The following is a 22,650-nucleotide window of genomic DNA, read 5'->3' as shown; positions in this document are numbered from 1 at the left end:
CATCCCTGTTCCCTGCGCGCGCGCGCACGCACACACACACACACACACACACACGTGTGTGTGTCTATCCATCTGTCTATAGAGATATACATAGATGTCACAGTTGCTGACATCAGCGTGCTTCAGCATGGATATCATTAACTAGAATTCAGTATGTAGTGACTGCACAAATCTTTCCTGTGCCACTTAATCAACATATTCACCTGTGTACTCCTCATTCTTGTCAAGATTCAGAACACTTCTATCAGCCCAGAAAGTCCCCTGTGCCCACTGTAGTCAGCTCCAATCTTCACCCTGTTCCCAAAGGGAACTGCTGTAGGTTTTGGTTTTCTTTCTTTCTTTTTTTAAATCTAGAATTTCATATGAGTGAAAGCATACTGGATACATTCTCTCCCTTAGGGTAGTATCTGCTGAAAGTTATGTGGTTTTTTGTTGTATGATAGTATATTGCAAGGATTTATAAAGAATGCCAATTTCTAAGAAGTAGGCAGTGAAAAAAATTTCACCAAGAAATTAGGAAGGAACAATAAAAGGAGTAGGAACAAACTAAAAATGGCCATAAGTAGAGTTGTGGCTCAAGTGGCAAACTGCTAGTCAAAAGCTTGAAACCAAGCCCTAGGACTGGCATCACACACACACACACACACACACACACACACACACACGCGCGCGCGTGCACACACACACACGCACATGCATGGTTTAGATACCATCTTTATTTTATTTTTATTTTTTTATTTTGTTTGTATTTGTGGATTGGTACAGGGGTTTAGCCTTGGGCCTTGACACTGTTTCCTTAGTTTTTTTCACTTAAGGTTGAATATCACTTGACTCACAGTTCCACTTCTGGCCTTTTTTTTTTTTTTCCCCAGTCCTGGGCTTGAGCTCAGGGCCTGAGCACTGTCCTTGGACTTTCTCAAGGCTAGAGCTCTACCACTTGAGCCTCAGCTCCACTTCCAGCGTTTTTCTATGTATGTGGTACCGAGGAATCGAACCTGGGTCTTCATTCATGCTAGGCAAGCACTCTACCACTAAGCCAAACTCCCAGCTCTCACTTCTGGCTTTTTAATGATTAATTGGAGGTAAGAGTTTCTCAAAATGTCTGTCTGGGCTGGCTTTGAACCTGGATTCTCAGCTCTGTCTCCTGATTAGCTTGTGTTGCAGGTATTAGCCACAGGTGACCTCTTTGCCAGAGGTAAAAGTGCCACGATTGAGTTACACTCCTAGCCTTCCTTCTTTCCAATATGATTACTACAGCATCTGTTTTCCAAATTGGCAGGAGGAACAGTAAAGGCTAGGGGATGGAGTTGTATATCTTTCAGTTGTCTTCATCCAAGTCCCATGTATGCCTGCCTAACATTTCCTGGGTAAGGCCTTAGCCATAAGTCCTGTATCACTAGAAAAAGTCTTTACCCACTGGCCATGCTATCACTCCAAGTACAATGGAACTTTTATTACCACGAAGAGAAATAAAACTGCTATCAACAGCTTCATCTGCTTTCTTCCTTTTGAGTACTGGTGTCCAAGCTACACCTTGGTTGTTACCTGTGGTCTTCTTAGACCAAAGCCTGTGCTGGCTTTGAACTGCAATCCTCAGATCTTAGCCTCCTCAGTAAATAGGATTACAGATGTGAGCCATGGCACTTGGTTGGCTCTCAGGATTTATTTATTTTTTTTTTGGAGTGAGGACTCATTTTGAAGCATCCCTTGCTGTCCTATATAATCAGCCTTGGCTGATTATAAATAAATCCCAAGGAAGGGATTTATTTAGAGTGAGAATCAGGTGGGAAAGGATGGTCCTTGGAGAGTCTGGACGTGGATTCAGATGTTTTTGGTGCCCTTAGTCAACTGCCTGAGACTTGGTGATCTTGTCTGTGAAATGGGGACAGTAAGAATACTTCACAATGGTGTGGCTGGGTTGAGAGGAACAGGAGACAGTGGGGCATGGTCCATTCATCTCTGATGAATTGTGCATGGATGAGGAAAGACTGGCAGACACATTATGCCCGTGACGTAGTAGGATACCAGGTGGTATGGTGGAGCTACCCTCCCTGTTCCTTCTATGAACCCTGCCCTTGGGGAATACCTGGAAAGTATGGGCTCTGTTCCCATGACCACTGGAGACAGGTCAGCCTGCTGGAACCTGAACAATTGGCTGGCCAAGGTCCACCATGGCTCAAGGTCCCAATGTTGGCTCCACATAGATAGGGCAGCCTGAAGCCTCTTGATCAGAGTGTGACATCTCAAGTTCCTCCTGTGCTTGCCCCAGGGAGGATTTTCCAGAAACTCAAGCCCTCCCTGAGCCAAACTACACATGGCATGTTGTGTGCCCTTCCTCCTATCTCAAGGAAATACCAGGCCAACTTACCTCGTTAGCTTTGGACACAGACTGCATGGCTGTAAGGGCCAAGAGTCTTGTTTCCTGGGTGCATGGGCATGCATGTTTCTTAGAGGTTAACATGTCTGTCACTAGGGTGTCCTGGGAAAAGCAGCCTGCATCCAGATAGTCTAAAAGGTGTCAATTTAGAACCCAGGCTAGGAAGTCAGCAGGAACAGGTGCAGCAAGCCTGGGGTAAGCTGTTGGCTGCCAAAGGGCCAGATTGATGGAATGTGGCCAGAGCTGGGCGCCCCACTGACCCATTGACACCATTCTCAGGCTGTTGGCTGTTCAGCTCGTGGGCTGGTGTGTTGTGACAGAGGAGGAGGAGCTGGGGCTGTGGTAGAAAAGTGCAAAGCTCAGACCTGAGATGAATGGTGAATTCTTCTGCCCATTCATTCTCCCTACATCTGTTATCTAGAGCCTGCCTGACTCATATCAGCCTGAGTAGGCTAAGCCTCCATCCATGGCCACCCAGTTCTTGCCTCAGGATCAAGGTGGTACCAGGAGGCCATGTGTTGTGAGCCAGAAGGACATTGTGGAGGAAGGGATGTCTGAAAAGGTCCAGCAGACTCCTACCACACTGGGCTTAATCCTAGGCATAGGGCCTGTAGCTCCCATCTAGAAGGTGCACAGGCACAGTACCTAAGCAGTGTGCAGGACAGTCCACCACTGGACCCAGGGCTGCCTTAAGCCAGGAGGCCTGGTACTGTGGTCTCTGTGTCCTACCTGGAATACTTGGTTCCTATTGATCTCAAAGCTGTGTCACCAATTCCTGACTGCCAATGACGTAGAGATGAGTGCCCCTTCTCCCAGGTAGGCCCAGCTCAGAAGACAGAGCACTCCTCTGGAAGTAGCATCCTGGCAGGGCTCTCTTCATCAAGGTAGTGCCTTGCATGGGCTGGAGGAAGCAGTGGGCCAAGTAAGCTTGAGTGGGCAGTGAGAGGCTCCTCATGGTATTACAGGAAAGACACCACCCCCCACAGTGGGGTGTGATACAGGGGCCTTTGTGAGGCTGTTCTCTTCAGTGCAGAGCCCTGAGGCACTGCCCTGTCCCCTGTTGGTCTGGCCTGCTGTCCCCAGAAGGGGGTATTTGTGTGGGTGCTGGAGCCTGAGTGTTGACAGCACAGAGGGGGTTAACACAGCCTGATTTCCTGCTGCCTTCCTTCCCTCCTTCCCTGAAGGAAACCAGCTTTGGAATTACAGAGACAAGTGCAGCTTTTGAGGAGTCTGTGGCTCACAAGGTCCCTGCCAGGCCTGAGCACTGCCTCTCGCCTACGCCTGCCTGCCCAGGCTCTGTCCTGCACCAAGAGCCTCATATGGAGGGATGAGGGACCTCCATGGGGACCTTTTTGCTCCATTTCCCACCCCCAAACCTGCCCTAGCCCCCCCAGTGGGACTGGGCTAAGTGTACAAATGGTACCCAAGGAGGAGGGGCCGAGGAAGTGACATGGCTTGGCCCGCCCCCACCTTCTTATTCCCTATAAAAAGCAAAATGGTGACTCAGAGAGGAGAATTGGAAGCGTCCTGCCTCCTGATCCCACTGTTAATTTTTAGACGTAGAATTAGGCAGGAGGCAAAGGAAACAGCAGCTCCAAGTATTCGGCTGGCTGACATGCTATTAGGCTGGTGGTGACAGCCCAGCCGCTCCTCGCTCCTCGCAGCTCCCAGCAAGCAGCCTCTGACCAGAGTGAACAGGGCACTCCGAGCTGTGCCTGCTGGAGCTCCCAGCCCCTCCCCGGGCCCAACCTGCACAGTCCCTGCCCCAGCCAGGAGTGCATGGTGCTGCCAGGACCATGGCAGCCGGGGGCCGCCGCCGGCGCCCACTGCGCTACCAGTCCCTGGCAGCCCTGGTGGAGGACTCTCAGTGGCCTTTCTTGTTCCTTGTCTCAGACTTCAGCTACGGAGCCGACGACTACGACGCAGAGGGGCATGAGGAGCAGAAGGGGCCCCCCGAAGGCTCGGAGACCATGCCATACATCGATGAATCACCCACCATGTCACCCCAGCTCAGCACTCGCAGCCAGGGCGGTGGAGACAGCATCTCTCCCACCCCACCTGAGGGGCTGGCACCTGGGGTAGGTACATTTGCTTTTCTTTCTGGGGAGGGGGTGATAAGACAGCATGGGCAGTGTGGGCTAGAGTCTGCTTAGGAAGGTGGGGTGGGGAGATACATGACTCGGGGAGGGTGGGCCTGGCTCCTTTTGGTACCCTTGTCAGTGTATCTGCCCTGGGCCCCACCTCCTGCTCTCTGCCACTTGTACTTGTCTCTCCTATGCCAGCGATCTGTTCCCATGCCTCTTGGATACCCTCGATCCTTTTGCAGGGCAGATGGGGTTCTGAGGCTCAGAACTGGCTCAGGTTGGGCATGGTTCCATAGGTAGCCCATGTCCTATCAGTGTCCCCGAGGCTGGCTCACCATGCTCCTTGTAGCATCCCCCAGCCCTGTTCTGTTCTCTTAAGAACAGAATAAACCCTGGAATAGGGGAAGCACCCCTCTTCCCTTGTAGGAGAAGTTGGAGCTTTTCTCTCAAGTGAAACATTTTAATAAGGAACATGAAGTATGCACTTCATCATCTGAGACAGGGAAGGGGGTAGCAATGTTGGAGAATTGTTGTCCCTGGTGACAGAGGCTGACATTGGAACTGTCTTATGTGTATATGGATCTGAAATACCCGAGCAAGCAAGACATGGATTCTTTAGATATTTTTCTAGAGTAGGGGAGAGGAATCAAAGCTAATTCCTCTTGGTGGTGTATGTATTTGCCAGGGGATGGAGGTGGAGGGGTCACTTGGCATGCCTCTCCTGCTGGGTCCAGCTTGTTCAGGTATGTTTTGTGGGAGTCCCTTGAAACCCCCAGAGGAGCATCACTGGGATGCTTTGCAATGCATTTCCCTTCTCTGAGGTCTTGCACCCCCATTCAAGCTGAAGGTTGCCTGGACTCTACCATTTAAGAGAATCACTGCCCCGCACCCCACCCAATTCCTTCCCACCCTCTGCAGGTTCTCACCCCCTCTTCACACACACCAGGGTGGCTGTTATAGCCTTTGGCAACAAGGGCCTTGGCAACCAGCTTCCCACTTGGGGGAAGCCACATGGTTGCCATGGCAACAGAGGCCGATGCAGAGCTTGGAGGCTGCCAGGCAGTACAAGTTTGGGAAGGGATAGTGAGCAGGGCATGTGGGAGGTACAGGGATGGGCAAGGATGTTGATCAGCTTCTGGTTCCCCATAGTCAGCATTCTGGGGAGCTATTGCCCTGGTGTCTTAACGGAGGTTGTAGTGGATTACAGACAGCAATCTTGGACATGCAGAGGCAGAGCTATAATACCAAATAGAGGACAGGGTGTGCTAGAACTGAACTCAGGCCAGCCAGGGGAAAGCAAGAAGGAAAGAACTTTTTTCTTTGGGGCAGGGGATGGTGGTCATGGGGCTTGCACTCTGGCTTGGGCACTTCAGCTCAAGGCTACCTCCCTACCCTTGAGCCACAGCCCACTTCACCATTTTCTAGTGATTAATTGGAGACAAGAATCTCATGACTTCGTATTGCCTGGGCTGGCGTTGAACTATGATCCTCAGATCTCAGCCTCCTGAGTAGCTAAGATTCCAGTGAGCTACCATGCCCAGCTAGGAAAGAACTTCTGCTCCTCATCTATGCCTTCTTATCTGAGACAAGGACAGCAGGACTCAGAGGCACCGGTGGGGGACTCAGTCCTCAACCTATGTAGGATGAACTGTAGACTCTCAGTGCAGGACCAAGGCCAGAATCTCCATCTCTTCTCTCCTCTCTGTCTTCCTCCTCACCTTTGTCCCCTTTTTCATCCCTTGTTATGTGACTACCATGCTGTAGTGTTCTTACATGGATATTTAGATTGTCTCATGGAAGGTCCTCTTGGATACTTTCTCCTCGAGAAGGTCACCCCCATTATGAGGGTGACCTCATAATCTCTGCCTGACACTCCAAAGCATTGGATGGTGATTTTACTTCCTGGCTACCTGTTTTGCTTTGTGGCTCAGGAGGAAGTAACTTGTGTGTGTGTGCATGTGCATGTGCACACGTGCTCATCCTAAGGCTTGGACTTGAATTTGGGGCTTGCACATTGCCTCTGAGTTTTTTTGCTCGAGGCTAGTGCTTTACCACTTGGGCCACAGCTCCACTTCCAGATTTTTCATGGTTAATTGGGGATATGAGTCTTAATGGACTTTCCTACCTAGGCTGGCTTTGAACTAGGATCCTCAGATCTCAGCCTCCTGAGTAACTACGATTATAGCCATCTGTGCCTGGCCTGGGAGGTAGAGTTGCTACCCAAGTGACAATCCATTCAATGCTTAAGACTCTTGGGATAAATTTTCACACTGTTGGGAGGAGCCGCTCTAAGCAATACAACTGGGATGTCCAAGAAGATTCCAGATCCTTCCAGCCTAAGCATCTCCTGTCTGCCCCTATTTTCTTCCTTCCTAGAACCAAGATTTTACCCTTTCTACTGCATTACTGGGTCTCCACCTAGTGGGCTCTCCTAGTATTACTATATAAGACAGGGTGCCTGGAGGGAGTGGGTGCCTTTTCCCAAGTACTGGAAATATTTTAGTTTAAAAAACAAAACCAACCAACCAACAACAAAAGGAGTCAAGGTTCCTGCTATTTAATTGGTCTCATTTGGCCAAGCAAGTCCCCTCTCTTGCCAGGCTTCCTGTTAGGAACTTGAGAACAGAGAGGACTTCGGGGCCAAATTAGATGATTGTTCTGGGTATTCAGATATCTGGCCTCTCGTAGAGCCTGGTTGTTGAGCCTTCCACACACAAATATGCATCCAGCTCCTACCTGGAAGCTTAGGGTTAGGTCTTTTGTATTAGAGAAACAAAGACCGTGTGTGTGTGTGTGTGTGTGTGTGTGTGTGTGGGTGTGGGTGTGGGTGTGGGTGTGTGTTCCTACATATTTCTATATATAGAAAAAGATTTACCAGAGGGTATCAATGTATGAGAAGTAATGTACCTACCACCTGATGAATGTAACTATAACCCCTCTATACATTATCCTGACAATAAAAGAAGAAAGAAAAAGATTTACCAGAGGAAATGAAGGCTGAGAAGTCTCAACCTCTACAATAGATCCTTTTAGCCCAGGAGAGGCAATGTAAGATTCTTTCCAAGTTCAAGGATCTCAGAGCCAGGGGAGGGAATGGTATAAGGTCTAGTCTGAAAGTTAATAGGCTTGAGGCTAGGTCCAAAGGCTGGAGAAAGCCGGTGCTGCAGCTGCATCAGTCAGGCAGGCAGTTTCTACCTCAGTTTTCAATAAGTTAGACAAGTGTAATGTTTAGACAAATATAAGTCTGAGTGCCATATTGCACAGTCAAGTTAATATATAAGATGAGCCACAACTGCCTTACCCTCAGAAGCCTAGAGAATGGATCAATCATAAGTTTTGGTTGGGTGAAAATTTGCTCTCTGGCTCTGAGACACTAGACAAGTGTTAAAAACTCTGAGCCTCAGTTTCCTATCTCTTAAAAGCACTGACAACCCTGAAGGTCTGCTGGGGAGGATGATGGAATCGCTTAGGGAAGGCCTGGGGACCCTGTAATCACATCCCTGAAGAGGCAGAACTAGAAGGACCATGAGTTGAGTTTGAGGCCAACTTGGACTACATAGCAAGCAGCTTAAAAAAACAAAAGGAAAACCAAGACTTTTCTCATTAGCTTTTAGAGAAGTGCGGACTAGAAGCACTTCAAACCTCATGTCCAGTCTACCTAAATACATGCTGGGCAATGAGTTGGCTTTTGCATCCCACCTCCTTTTGGGGATTGGATCTGTCCCACAAGTGTGATATCCCAGATGAAGCTTGTCTCTGGTGTTGGCAAGACACACACTCCTCACCCCTAATGTGCCCTCCTGTGCTGTTCTCAGCTTGTATCCTAGAGATATGAAGCCCACCGAGATATCAAGTGAACCCTAAAACCAAGCCCAAACTGAGCAGGGCACTCCAGCACATGGCCACTACTATTGGTTCAGTTTAACTGGGAGTGCCCAGTCTCACAACAGGAAGGAAGCTGAGGATGCTTCAGCTTAGCTAACATATAAGATACAGGTTCCTCATCCAGGACCATAGTCTTAGGAAAACTCCCTTCCATTGGCTATAGACTGCCATCTCTGCAGTAAAAAGAGGACCCAGGCAAGAGAAATCTGGATTTTTGTTCCTCCACTGTATCTTTATAGCAGTGTAACCTTAGGGCTGTCTGCCAATCATGCTCTGAGCTCCAGTTTGATCATGTTAAGAGAAGCTACTGGATGTCCTCTTCCTTCTTATTGAGTCTTCCTCAAGAGGGTTTTAAGAACTAGTATCCTAGCAACGCAGGAGGCTGAGATCTGAGGATCTGAAGCCAACCCAGGTAAGGAGACTCTTTTATCCAGTTAGCTACCAAAAAAGCCAGAAGCTGAGCTGTGGCTTAAATGATAGAGCATCTAGCCTTGAGTCTAGCCCGGAGCAAAAATGGCTAGCAAGATTGTGAGTCCCTGAATTCCAGCCCCAGTACCAGCATGCACATGCACACACACACACACACACACACACACACACACACACACACACACACACACGCTCTTAGACAGAATACCCTGAAAATTGTGAATTATGCATAGATGCAGATTCCAGCTGGCTAGAGAATCCAAAGATTAGGGTGGAGATAGTTGGAATGATTGATCACCATCATCTATCACTGTTCCCCTTCCTCCTCCACCTCGACTTCCTCCTCTTCCTGTTCCTCCTGCTCTTTCTCCTCACAGCTATGTAGACAAGAGTGACTCCTTTTAAAAAAAAAAAAAGAAGAGTGACTCCTTCACGTGTGTTGCCTCTAAGATCATGACGGCCTTGTGAGAGAAGTTCTCTAGCCCTCTAAACTGTTCTCATTTTATGGTTACCGGTGTTAAATTGTCCTCAAAATAAAGTGTGACTTGAGCTGGGAGTTTGGCCTAGTGGTAGAGTGCTTACCTAGCATACACAAAGACCTGGGTTCGATTCCTTGGTACCACATACAGAGAAAAAAGACAGAAGTGATGCTGTGGCTCAAGTGGTAGAGCTTTAACCTTGAGAAAGCCCAAGGACAGTGCTCAGGCCGAGTTCAAGACCCAGGACTGGCCAAAAAAAAAATATTCTTATAATCCTAGCTACTTGGGAAGAAGTGAGATTTGAGGATTGTGGTCTGAAGGGAACCCAGGCAGAAAAGTCTCTTGAGACTCTTGTCTCCAATGAACCAAAAAGCTGGAAGAGGCGGTATGGTTCAAGTGGTAGAGCGCCATCCTTGAGAAAAAGAAGGCAAGTGAGAATGTGAGGCCCTGAGCTCAAGTCCCAGTACTGGCAATGAATGAATGAGTAAACAAATAAATAAATGTGACAGAATGTCCTCACAGGTATCTGGCTACACAGAAGTGGGGTAGCTGAAGGCAAAGGCAAACTGGCCTCTGGATTTTGTGTTCTTCTGTGGTGCAAAAGGGCAACAGGATTGGCTGGCTTTTACTCTAAGTACTCTGTTTCCTGTTGCTAACCTAGTAGGTGCTAATGAGGCTAGAGTGGTTTTAGTTTTCTTTCAGAGGAAAGGTGTGTTTGCCTGGCCAGCAAGATTATTTACTAGCCAGTGGCTTCTGTCTGGAGTACCACACAGCTCTCAGGAAAAGAAAGACTCCAAAGGCTTTCATGACACTTGCTAAATGCCAGCTACTGCCATCATCCTTTGTGACTATGGGCTCCTTCATCCTCTGTGCCACCTTGCCCATCACAGATCTGACACCACAAGTGCGTGAGCCCAGTTATATGATATAAGATCCTGGGGCCTGGAGCCAGCAGCCACAGTCCTCTCAGGGCAGCATGGTAGGGGGAGACTAGGGGTTAAGGAGATTGCTCACTGCCTGCACCTTTGTACTCTTGCACTTGAATGAAGTGACAGTGTTACCTGACCCAAGTGAAAGGATTGTCTTGGGACAGGTGAGACTTGTTACAGTTAGGTAAGATTTGAATAAAGAGTAAGAATGACCCACTGTGAGAACTGTTCAGCAACAGCATAGGAAATATGCTTCCTGTCCTTTGAGGGAAGGATCCAAGTAAGAGCTGGTAATTGGAGGCAGAGATGAGATTCTTTCACTGGCCCTGCCTTTGGGTTCCTAGGAACTTCAGAAGACCACATTCCTTAGGAACTCTGGGTCCAACCTGAGCCCTTGGCTTGACTTGTTGGTAGACCCTTGTTCTGTAAGCCTTCTAGGGCCATTTCTCCTACATATTTTCTGAGCACCAACTTGTTAAAAGATATTATTCTGGGTGCTGGAGGGAATTAGTATGGACAAGGACCTGTTCCTTCCTCAAAATTCCTTTCTATCTCCTTCTTCCCCTTCCTTCTTTTCTTCCTTTTTCATAGAGCTGGAGATTACATGTAGATTAAACCCAAGGCTCTATGCATGCTAAAGAAGAGTTTTACTACTGAGCTATAACCTTAAGCTCCAGATTCCTCTATGTCAAGGCCACCTATACAATTGCCCCGAGAGACTAGGGGTCGGTGTGTCAGTGTATCTAGGTGGTGATCAGAGAGGGGAATATGGAGGTAGCTTTAGAGAGTGGCCTCTGCTCTGCTGGCACCTGGCTGTGTCACTTCCAGAATGTAGAAAAGTCACTGGAGCTTTGAGAAATATTTTGGCAGTGGTTTTGTTGGAAAAGGTAAATATAGGTCAGGTCCTCCCCCACATAACACCTGCCAAGGAAGAAGCCAACATTTGGAACCAACTTAACGCTTTGCATACCCCAGGCACTACCCTGTGTCCTTTAGTATTCACACCATCCTGGGAGTTGGTACTATCATTATCTGTACTTAACAGATAAGGCAACTGAGGCAGGGGAAATATTACTGTCCTGCCCAAGATTACAGAGCTGACAAAAGGCAGAACTAGAATTCAAGTCTAGAGTCCAATTGAATGTTTTGGGTTTTGTTGGCTTCAGCATATACATTGCTGTGCACTGGCTCACACCCAGCATTTACTTTATGTTATTGAACTCTTTAAGTGGGCGATAGCTGCTGCCACTGAGAAAAGTAAGCCAGGGGGAGGAGCGAAGACATCAGGAAGAATAGCCTTATGCCTTCCTTGTAAGGCTGTGATGACCTATCTGCCCTGACACTGATCCCTAAGGGTCATTAGTTCCAGAAAACCTAGACGTGAGCAAGAGAGTTGGGAGAACAGGGGCAGCCAGAGAAGAGATTGAAGGCATTTCAGACCCAGGAAACTGCGGGCAGCAGAGGCCTGGAGGTGGGGCTCTGCCCTGCCCAGCCCTTTCAGAGGTTAATGTCACCACTGTGATGGTGCGGTGAGTCATGAGCAAGGCTCTTGTTTGGGCTGATTTCATGGCTTGTCCTGGGCAGTTTTAGAGTAATGTGATGTTAGCCCTAGGGACACGTTGAAGAATGATGGTGTCATTCCCTACTTGAAGCCCTTTTAGGCGCTTCCTTTGGCTGTGTGGTAAGGCCCAAAGGCTTTTATGGCTGTCAAGACCCTGTCTGACCTGACCACATGATCCCTGCCTTCCTCTGTGGCTTCACAACAAACATCCAGTTGCAATGTGAACACCACAAGGTAGGTCTCACAGACCAGGCTTTGAAATGGAACTTTTGCTTGTTGCAGACCCAGGTGCCTAGAACTGTGCCTAGTGCATGCTAAGTGCTCAGTAAATGTTGGTTGAATGAACACTCATTGCCCTCCAGCCCTACTGAGCTGGTTTCATTAGAAACCAGAATGGATCTCATGTTCTCTTCATCTGTCCCCGGTTCCCTTCAGACAGCTAAATCTGTTCAGTTATAGGTCTAAGTATTAATGTCACTTTCGCCTGTGCAGTTCCCTTAGGCTGAGTGAGGTGTGCTTACTCTAAAGTCATAGCACTTTACACTCTTTTGTTTGTTTTTGGAGACAGGGTCTTACTGTGTAATTTAGGCTGTCCTTGAACTTGCTACATAGCCCAGGCTAGCTTTCATGTTCCTGGCCTCCACCTCCTGAAGTGGGGATTACAATATGCATAATAGTGCTGTGTGTGTGTGTGTGTGTGTGTGTGTGTGTGCACGCGCATTCGTGTGTGTGTGTGTGTGTGTGTGTGTTTGTGTTTCACTGGGATTTGAACTCAGGCCTCACCATTCCTAGGTAGAAGCTTTACTGCTGAGCCTCAGCAGTTCTTTAAAAAATGCTGGTGATGCTGAACCAATAAGCTACACCCCCGGTCTCCACACTTCTTTTTATAACTTCTCTATTTTTCCTGATTACATCACTAAAAATTCTAACTTAACAGAAAAACATAATATAGAAAGCAAAAGTCACCTTAATTCTCATCCAATAACTTCTGCCAACAGTCATCTGTGTAGTTTTCCTTATTTTTCCATATGTAAATATATATATGTATATATATAGTTATATAAATGAGATCATACTATTGGTAGTTATGTAATTTGTTTTTGTTATTTTACTTAATAAGACTAAGACATCTTGCATGCTAGTAATTACATATCTACCTCTTTCTGATTGTATGAGGTATTTCATTCTGTGAATATGCCTTAATCCATTTACCCCACACAACTGCTTTTTTTTTTTTTTAAACGGGGCTTCCCACGTGCTGGTAAGGTGCTCTACCACTTGAATCACATCCCAGCCCTGAATCATAGGGATCAAACCCACAGCCTCACACATGCTAAGCAAGTGTATTACCTCTGAGCTACAATCTTAGCCCCTGACTACTTTTGATCCACATTCAGCTTGTTGCAATCTTTGCTGGTATAAATGTCACTGTAGTGAACTTGTTGTACATACATCTTTTGTGTCCTTCTAGAATTTTTTTTTTGGGGGGGGAAGAAATTCCCTAGAGTGAAGTTGCTTAGTCAGAGGGCGTGAACATTTAAAATCACAATGATGTTTCCATTTTATCCTTTCCGGAGTTGTACCCTCCCCAGTCCTGCCCTTCCTCTGGCACTGCCCCTTCCTTGGTACTGCCTTAGCACTCAATGTGCTCCTCAGACCATCAGCCCCATGAAGTTATTGTGAATGTAAGCACAGTGAGCGATAGGTAATTAATAAATGCTGATTGAGTTGGGAAGGGAGTAAGAAGATGGAGAATGAGTTACCCATGGGTAGTTTTGAGGTGTGGACTTGATGGGTATCAGAAGTTTCCATTGATGTGGGGAAGTCACAGTCTTCAGGGTGTGGCTCCTGCCCAATTCTCCACATTCATCCCCAACTCCCCCCCTTTTTTTTTCCTCTGTCCTCTAGCCATGGTTCTTAGGTTTCCTTAAGAAACTATTTCTTTCATGTCTTCCTCTTTTTGCCTAGAAATCCTTCCCAGTTTCCAGGATCAGTGCCTCTGTTCTGTGTTCATAATAGAGAACCCTCATGGATTAATTGGTGATACATGGGTAGCTGTGGCCCTGGTGCAGACGGTCATGCCAGGCCTTCTCCGAATATGGAAGTCCAGTGAACAGGTGGATGGACAGACAATATGAGGATCCCAGCAGGATATTATTGATCTAGGTGTGAGGTGTTATACTCCTTAGTTGAGAGATTGCCTTGGAAAAGGAAGAGAAGGACCCAAAGGACTTGGTAAAAAAGGATGTGTAAGGCCTGAGAGAAGGAAGGAGTCACAAGATGGCAGCCCCACCAACGGAAGCGGTGAAGCCAGAAGGGGAAGCTGGTTTAAGGAGGAGGAAGGGCCGTGTGGTTTGGATATGTGGAGCTGAAGGGCTACTGCTGGGGCTTCCAAATCAGGAGATCCAGGTGCCATTGCTGAAGCCAGATCTGAAGCCCAGTAAGACCTTGCTAGGACTAGAGCCGGCCATGGGTCAGCCTAGTAGGGAAAAAGGATGAGTTCAACAGCAGACATTTGAAGGCTGGGGCCTAGTGCTGGGGGTGAGTGACTCCACATGCTAGATAGCAAGAAGAAGCCTAAAACCAAGGAGTATAGGGAAGCAGCCCCCACTCGTGGCCAATGAGAGCTCTGAGAACATCAAGACAGTGGAGGCCAAGTGAGGGACACCTAGAGCCCCTGAACAAGCAGCTTTGGGGACGTCTGAAGTGGGCTGTTTCTCTGAAGACAGCAGGCTCTGAGCAGTCAGAGTATGAAGGATTGGGACCTGTTGGAGGCATTTGTCAGAGACAGGGAGGGAGAACTCTGGGGACTTGTGAGTCATTTCCCTCTAGAGGGAAGACTAAGGGCCTCTGTGTGGAGCCTGGCGTCCAGTGGAGTGGACATTCGAGTTACTCACTGGAATTTCCAGCTGACTAGAGTGAGGTAGGGCGGCAGTGCATTGAATATTCAGGGAATCATCTATGTGAGGTTTTGGGAAAAAGTGGGTATTAATCACACCATTCTGGATAGCGATGGGGGGTGGAGATGGGGTTATTCTATAAAGACTGCTAAGGGCAACTTCTGTTCTCTTGGGTGGGGGAAGGGGTTTTAGCCTTTCTCTCATGCCGCCTGTTTGTCTGACCCATGTGGGCAGCTCATGACATGCACTTAGAGTTTGCAGGGCAGAAGGCAGAGCAACCTGTGGCACAGAGCCCTGAGCTGGCACACTTGTGCCCTAGGGAATGCCAAGCCTGGTTGTTCCCAAGCCTTGAAAACAGCCCCGTCCACCCAAACCAAATGAGGAATTGTGGCTGAAAAGGCCCTTCAGATGTGTCCTAGCTATTTATAACCTATCCAGGGCCAGAACAAGAAAAAAACCAGGGACTGGAGAGAGAAAGGTGGGTAGGCTACTGGTGAGGCCTGGTGGGACCAACAGGACTTGTCAGTCCTGGGGCCCCAGAGAGAATCTCATATCTCAGTCCAGATATTAGCTTTGGTGATAGGAGGGAGCCTGAGCAGCAAGGACAGGTTCTCTGCTGCCAATAGCATGGCAGGAGCTCCCTCTAGAGCTAGGAGATGCTTAAGAATTTCTTTGGCAGTGATGGTGGAGACCACATCCCTTTCTCTCTTTTCCTTGGCCTTTTATTTCACTTGGAGGTTCAGCAGTGGAGGGTCTGCTCTTACCTAAGATCCTCAGTCGCATCATGTGGACCTAGAATGAGGCATAGTTGACCTTCCTTTGCAAATGACCTCAATGTTTTGACTTACCCTGCAGCCATCCAGTTATCCCCTGACAGGGAATGTGTGAGATGTTAGTCATGAGACATAAGAGGTATTGATAGACAGTGTCAGGCACCAGACAGTGTCAGGCACCCCACCACCTTATTGTTGGCACCTATTTGATAGGACCGCAAAGATACGTGGTAGGTAGCTGGGTGCCAGTGGCCTATGCCTGTAATCCTTGCTATTCAAGAGGCTAAGACCTGGAGGATTGAAGTTTGAAGACAACTCAGGCATCAAAGTCATCCAGATTCAATCTCCAATTAATCAGCAAAACGCTGGGCTGGAGATGAGGCTCACATGGTAGAGCAACAGTCATGAGCAGTCAAAGCCACATAAATTCCATGAAGCCTCAGAGTTCAAGCCCCATTACTTGGGAGGGGTGGGGTGGGGTTGTGGTAAGGGGACAGATATTAAGTTGGTATTGTGTGAAGATGAATTTGGTTTCAAGATGTGAGGTCTGATGAGATGGGTCAGAGTAGACACTCAGGATATCCCCCTTCCCACAAACACAATTCTTAAGTTCCCTCAAAGAAATAACCAATTGCAAGAATAAAGGACATTTCATAGTCTTTGAGCCTAACTTGGGGCACAGCTGTCATTCACTTAGACTGAATTATGGTATTATTCCCTGCCCCCCAAAAAAGAGGCAAAATTCTGCACACCAAAAGTACATTATGGGGCTGGGAGTTTGGCCTAGTGGTAGACTGCTTGCCTAGCATGCACGAAGACCCAGGTTCAATTCCTCAGTACCACATACATAGAAAAAAAACAGAAGTGGTGCTGAGGCTCAAGTGGTAGAGCTCTAGCCTTGAGAAAGTCAAAGGACAGTGCTCAGGCCCTGAGCTCAAGCCCAGGACTGACAAGCAAGCAAGCAAATAAATAAATAAATGGTTCTTTAAAAAATGGAGTTTTTCTTTTTGGGGGGGGTCAGTCTATGGGTTTTTTTCTTTTATGGGGGGCGTCAGTCATGGGGCTTGAGCTTTTTTGCTCAAGGCTAGAGTACTACCACTTTGAGCCACAGCTCCACTTCTGGTTTTCTGGTGGTTTATTAGAGATAAGATTTTCCTGTTCCAGTTGGCTTCAAGCCATGATCCTCAGATCTCAGTATCCTAAGTAGTTAGGGTCACAGATGTGAGCTTCTAGCACCCTGCACATTTTGTTTTTGTTTTTAATTTTTATCTTTAAATAGTTGTACAAAGGAGCTGCCATTCAACAAACAATATATGAATACAATGACTCTTAATCAATGTCACTCACCCCTTTCATCCATTCTTCCTTATCCCTCCCACCACTACCCCTTCTCTCAATTTTAATGTTTTTAGACTTTACATTGAATTTTCAAAAATGTAAATTATTTGCCATAATTTAAGAATCAGAATACTGCATCTAAAAATTCAGATTCTGAGCTTCTCTTCAAGAAAGATCAGGAAACCTTGAACCTTGTTGCTTTTGGTGGCCATCAGAAGGGGCCATTCTTTAGCCTCATGGTAAGGGCAGTCTGCCATGGTTGTCTAGGAGGTGGCCCTCCTCCCCCATGCGAGTGGGCAGGAACAGAGGACCTCTGGCTCTCTAGACAAGCCCCTCAACCCAAACCCTGGTTTGAGTTGGCAGTGACCTAGGTTATGTGTTATCTGGCCCAGGACCGGGAGAGGAATCTAGGGAAAACTGCTCCAAGGAAGTGGCATTTTTGAGGCCCCTCAGCATCTGTGGGTGCCATGTGGCACTCGGTAGTCCATGTTGCCCTGGGGCACGCACTCCTAGCCTTAGCCACTCTACACCCTAGCAGGCCCCAGTCCTGAGTGGGGCAGGTCAGGCCCCTCTTGTACAAAAGCCTTGTTCATCCAACTGTGGCAGCAATGGCAACTGTAGTTTCTCACCAGGCCCGGGCCTCCCCTCTGCAAAGGTGCTAGAACACAGGTCGAGGTGCAAAGGGGTTTTCTAGCTTCTGTGGATCCCATGGGGACGCGGACCGGGACGGGGACTCGGTGGAGGGGTGGGCTACGCTGGAAGGCAGCTCTCCCGCCTCCCCCTGCCCGCGGGCTCGGGAGAGAAGTTGTAAATAAGCCTGTCTCTGGGAAGCAGACCTTCCCCCGCCTGCCTGGCCTGCCTGCGGCCTCCTCCCTCCTCCCCCTACGCTCCACAGCCCTCCGCCAGCTACTCGCTCGCCGGTGACCACAGAGGGAACGATCGGCTCCACCTCGCAAGTCAAGACGTGTATTTCCTGTGTTCCGGAGCAAACGCGAGCTTCTCCGTCCTGAAAGGGCGGGCTCTGTGGGGCCGGGGACGCGGCGGCGGGGCGACGGGATCCATCCGGGCTGCTGCCGGGCGGCGGGACACCGGGCGGGCAGGCGGGCGGCCCGGGGCGCGCCGAGCCGCGCTGCGCCTCGCCGGAGGGGCGTCTGGATCCCGCCTGCGCCGGCCCCCTGTCGCGACCACACCAGGAAGGGCCGCGGAGGGCGCCGCCCGCCCCGCGTTGGTCCGGGTGACAGCCCCGGGACGACCGCAGCACCGGAGCTCCGGGGTCGGCAGGAGCTGCCCGGAGGCCCCGCTTCCCCTTTCGCTGGGTGGGGACGCGCGCGCGGGAGGCGGGCCCGCAGCCCGGCGCTCAGGAGGGCTTGGAAAGCGGCGGCTGGAAAAGGTTCATAATGGAGCCTTTCATCAGGAGCCGGGGGCCAGGTGCCAGGATTGACTCCGGGGAGGCCGGCGTGCTGGTGTAGGCCTGCCCTGCGCCCTTTCCCGAACGCCCGGCCCGCCCGCCCGCCTGCCCGCCCGCCTGCCTGCCCGCCTGCCTGCCCGCCTGCCTGGCTGCCTGCCTCCCGCCGCCGGCTGCGGCTGCTGCCGGTGCTGCGTGGACCCCGCTTCCTGTTTGCCCTCCGCGGGTTCCCGCTGCCATGGAAGAGGAAGAGGAGGCAATAGGCTTTTTGGACAAGGTCCTGGAGGATGAAGATGTGTTTCTCCTGGAGGAGTGTGAGCTGGGAACCCCGACCAGCCCCGGCTCAGGGTCCCCCTTCTTGGTGGCTGTGAAGGTGGGAATGTGACACGCCCTGGATGCTGGGAGGGGAGGGGGCAGGGCTGGCAGCTCTTGACTGCCACCGAAGCCGCGTGAGGGCGGCAATGGCTGGTGTGTGCCCTAGCCTCACAGCGGAGTGGGAAGCGCTTCCCCAGCAGAGTGAGAGCGGCTGGCACGGGCCTGCCAGGGGAGCCATGGGCTGCACCCTTCCCGCAGCTGTTCCTGGGGGAAAGAGGGCACTGCCGGCTCGCCCTGCACCAGTTGTCTTCAGGGTCTGGGACTGCCGTCATTCCCCTGGGCCAGCTGTGCTGGGGGCTCTTTTCTGGCAGTGATGTGAGCCACCTGGTGGGCTGTCAGCAGTGTGAGCCTGCTGCCCCCAGGCCGACTTTGAGACCAGTGGGGTAGTAATTCATTGTTTCCACGACAACTGGGGGATAAGAGCACACTTAGGAGATGTGGGCCCAAGACAGCCACCCCTCTTTCTGAGAGAGGAGACTGGAGCCTTGATGCATCATGGTTGAGCAAGAGAGCATTTGGAAAGGTCAAGAATCAGAGGTCACAGGGCTTCCTTGGAAGAAAAGAAGTATCAGCTCAAGAGAGGGAGGTAACAGCTGAGACACCAGCCGAGTAGATAGGTGCTTTCCCCAAGGTAGGCATGAGTAGGACCAGCCGCCTCCTACAGGGCTATGGGTATTTCCTGCAGGCCATGTTTCTCCAGTCAGCGCAGAAGGGGAGTGATTATCTCAGTCCCCTTACCTACTCTGTTGCCCCTTCCAAGATACCAGGCTTCCGCCTGGAATGTCAGCCCTGCCTGTAGCACGGCCCACCCACCCGGGTCTTCCCCCCTCACTTGGACCTGCCTCAGAGGTCTAACCCCAGCTTATTGCTCAGCTCCTCTCTCGTGTGCTTGGAAGGGACGGCCTTCCTGTACCTGAGAGGACTAAGGTAGGGAGTTTACACACTGTAAAGCCGAGCTGCTAAACAAGGAGTAGGAGCCTTAGAGGGCGTGGTGCCCAGAGCATGGCTAGGATAGGAGGCTGTCTCTGAGCCTCTCTGAACCTTTCCCTTGCCAGAAGAGGAGGATTGCAGTCTTGCCACACCCACGCTACAGTGTGGCTCCAGGAGGAGCTAATGGAGGTAAAAATAACCTTCAGACACAGTGTAAGTAGGTGGCTGATGTGTGGAGCTAGAGTGGAACAGTGGCTGCAGGCCTTGGTAGAAGTGGAGGAGAGGAGCTGCAATGGGATGCTGGTACCTCGCCGGTATTCAGTGATGTGGTGTTGGCTCGAAACTCTAGGGGTAAGTTGCGGCTTTCATGGGACCCACAGGCCTCTTTACTCAGGGTCTAACTAGTTTCCTCACCAGGAACAGGAGGGGAAAGTGGTACTCACGAACAAGGAATTTGGCTAAGAACTTAGCAACGTGTGGGATGGGAGCTCTGTGGGTTCTTAATGGACCTTCTCTGAGAAGCTGTTCACAGCACTAGCATTCGTGTGGACCCTTTCATGCTGGCTCCTGGGCGCACCCTTTCCAGATGCTGGCTCATGCCTCAGTCCTAAAATGACCCTGTGTCTTTTTGCTTGGAACTCTTAGCCATCTACCTCGTCAGTGATGTCCTGTTCCCCTCCAGGGCAAGGCCAGATTGTACTCATTGCTGAAGACTACATGGTGCTTGGTGTGTGGCTGGTGCCAGTGGGAATTTGCAGAAGCTCACTGGGGACTCACAAAGTGGTATATGAAGTCCTTGGCCTTGTTCTGTTTCAGAAGTGTTCTCAAGAGGTAACTTATGGCTACCAAAGAGGGCCTGGACACATCACACTTGAAAATTGCCTTTTCTCTCAGGTCCCCATGGAAACTGAATGGAGTCTTGCCCACTCTTTGCTATTCCAAGAGTCCCCAATACAAGGACTCCTGGTTTATCCTGAATACCTCTGAAATACTCTTCTCGTCTGTCAGCCTTGATCTTAGAAGGAAAACACAGTTAAGGTCTGCAGAGAGCTGGAAAGAAAATCTGTTGATTTATTCAACAAACACTGGCAGGTTCAAAGCACTCTGCTAAGAACAGTAGAGGAGTTGGAAATCAAGGTATGGACCTTTTCTCTGGAAGAGTTGAGAGCAGGGCGATGTGCACAGAGAAGAGGAGAGCACAGTGAGAGAGAGCAGTCAGGCTATGAGAAAAGTTCTGATCAAAGGATACCAGATTCAGAGGGAGAAATCACTTCTTGTTGAGTCAGGGCTACAGTGAGTGTGTGCATGAGTACATATGTTCATGGGTGCATGCACGTGTATAGTCACAGGCCCTTTCTGGATGGTGCACTCTTGTCCTGGACTGCATACAGCCTTGGCTCATTCCTCCACGGCAGCTGGTAGGAATCCAAGGCAATTTGCTCTTTGCTATTACTTTACTTCAGGGATACTTACCTTAAACAGTAGTTGTGTTGCTGAGCATGTGCCCAAATGCTGGCCCTATAAATATAAATCAATTCTGGTTTTAGTGTAATTTCTGAGATACTTCATCTTCCTGAGGGACAGATTCAAAGCTGGTGTTGGTTTTCTCTAGAGCTGCATTTGGAGTTTGCTGTGTCTTTCAATCCAGATGTCCCTTTAAGGAGTTAATGATCTATAAACTCATAACACAGATACTGATAACATCACCTCTCCTCTGTAAAATGATGTATACCCTATAAATTTTTTTTCACACAGTTCTATTTAAAGGTAGGGTTGGCGGATGGGGCCTTTTGGAAGCTGCTATTTCAAGGAACTCATTTGTCAGGAATATAAAGCTCTTTTGTATTCCAGGTTAACCCTTCAGGTGTTATTCTGTGCCAAGGTTTAATGGATTCTCTGAAATGCCTGTATTTCTGTCCCACCTGCCCAGGTCTACTCTCTATGTAGTAGCAGCCTGTGTCTCTCTTGAGTGTTTTCTGAAGTGTGTGTGTGAGGGGGGGGTGATTTGACAGGTTAATTTAGGCAGCCTCTGAGTATAGTACTTCACTAAGTATATTTATATTAGAAAAAATGACTTGTATCTGTTGATGACTTGAAATACATTAGTGTTAAGAGAAGACTGGTGAGTTCATGATTAGCCTAGGCTATATAGCACAGTCTATTACCAAAAAAAGTTGTTGAAAAGAACAAAATTGAGTGGTGAGTATAGCAACCTAGGAAAGATAGGATATGAAATACTGCCAATTCCATTGGTCTGTTTAAGGATTCAGATCACATTAGGGAACCCAAAATGTAAAGATCCACTTTTCAGAAGAAAAGGCAGCTGCAATGTTGCTCTTTCTCTAGCCTCAATCCTTTCTGCTTTAAATTCTGCTGAGGAAGTAGCTAGGAGACCTGCCCGCTACCTAAGGCTGGAGAGAGGAGAGGATCTCTGCATGGCCCTGACTCTTGGCTTCAGAGGGGGACTAGTTGTCTGGAAGCTAAGGCTTGGTCTGGGCATAAGGCTGGCCCATGGCATCTACTCCAAGCAGATCCCACTGAAGGCTCATTTCAAGCTGATAGGGCTCACAGGCTGAATTCTGTTGTCTGCTGGGTTTCTGACCCTTGCTGTTAGGCCTATGGCTTTAAAGCACAGCCAGAGAGCCAATACTAATCTGTTTGGGTCTCACTGTTGTCTTGGAGGAGATCAAGGTCCCTAGAGAGATTGTTTCTTGGCTTGGCCTAGAACCAAACCTTTGGAGGCTTTATTTAGCCTGCAGAAGCTCAGGCCAGAGCTGGCCAAGGCTTATCTATGGCTACTACCATAATGTGCTGGTATCTTTGACTTAGGGGTCTTGGGCTGACAGGCTTTCATCTTAGTAGATTGTGTAAAATGCCAGGGATGAATAAGCCCACCAATAGCTGTACTTTATAAGTTCTACTTGGAAAAGAAGAGGAAACTGTGCCAGAAGACAGTTCTCCTATGCTAGGGACTGGCATGGAAGAAGTGGTGGGGGCCTTGAATGTTTCAGAGAACTTGCCCAGAAGATTCTGGGTGTGTGTGGGCACCTCCAGAGACTTTGTATTCCCAGTACCTGGCATGTGGTGAAGAAATGAATGAATATTGAGAACTCTGGTAGCTTCACCAGGACTAAAGAATTCCAGATAGTTCTAGAACAGAAACATGTGGAGCCTGAGAAGGTTGG

General features: G+C 49.1%; 1 protein-coding gene across 11 annotated transcripts in view; it reads left to right on the top strand.

The window, feature by feature from the left end:
* Nucleotides 1-22,650, top strand: part of Abr (ABR activator of RhoGEF and GTPase) — a 146,983-nt gene that overhangs the window by 48,608 nt on the left and 75,725 nt on the right. For 4 of the 11 annotated variants that reach the window (XM_090350500.1, XM_090350495.1, XM_090350498.1 and 1 more), the window contains exon 2: nucleotides 4,271-4,455. In XM_090350500.1, the coding sequence (XP_090206626.1) occupies nucleotides 4,348-4,455 (108 nt within the window). In that variant the 5' untranslated portion in view covers nucleotides 4,271-4,347. Of the gene's footprint in view, nucleotides 1-3,900; nucleotides 4,456-18,325; nucleotides 18,534-22,650 lie in introns of those variants that run through there. The other 7 variants (XM_090350497.1, XM_090350496.1, XM_090350494.1 and 4 more) reach the window with 4 other exon arrangements.

The sequence above is a fragment of the Megascapheus bottae genome, chromosome 17, assembly GCF_031878675.1.
Source record: "Megascapheus bottae isolate mThoBot1 chromosome 17, mThoBot2.hap1, whole genome shotgun sequence".
Classification (NCBI taxonomy): Eukaryota; Metazoa; Chordata; class Mammalia; order Rodentia; family Geomyidae; genus Megascapheus; species Megascapheus bottae.
This window is presented reverse-complemented; position numbering and strand designations above follow the sequence as displayed.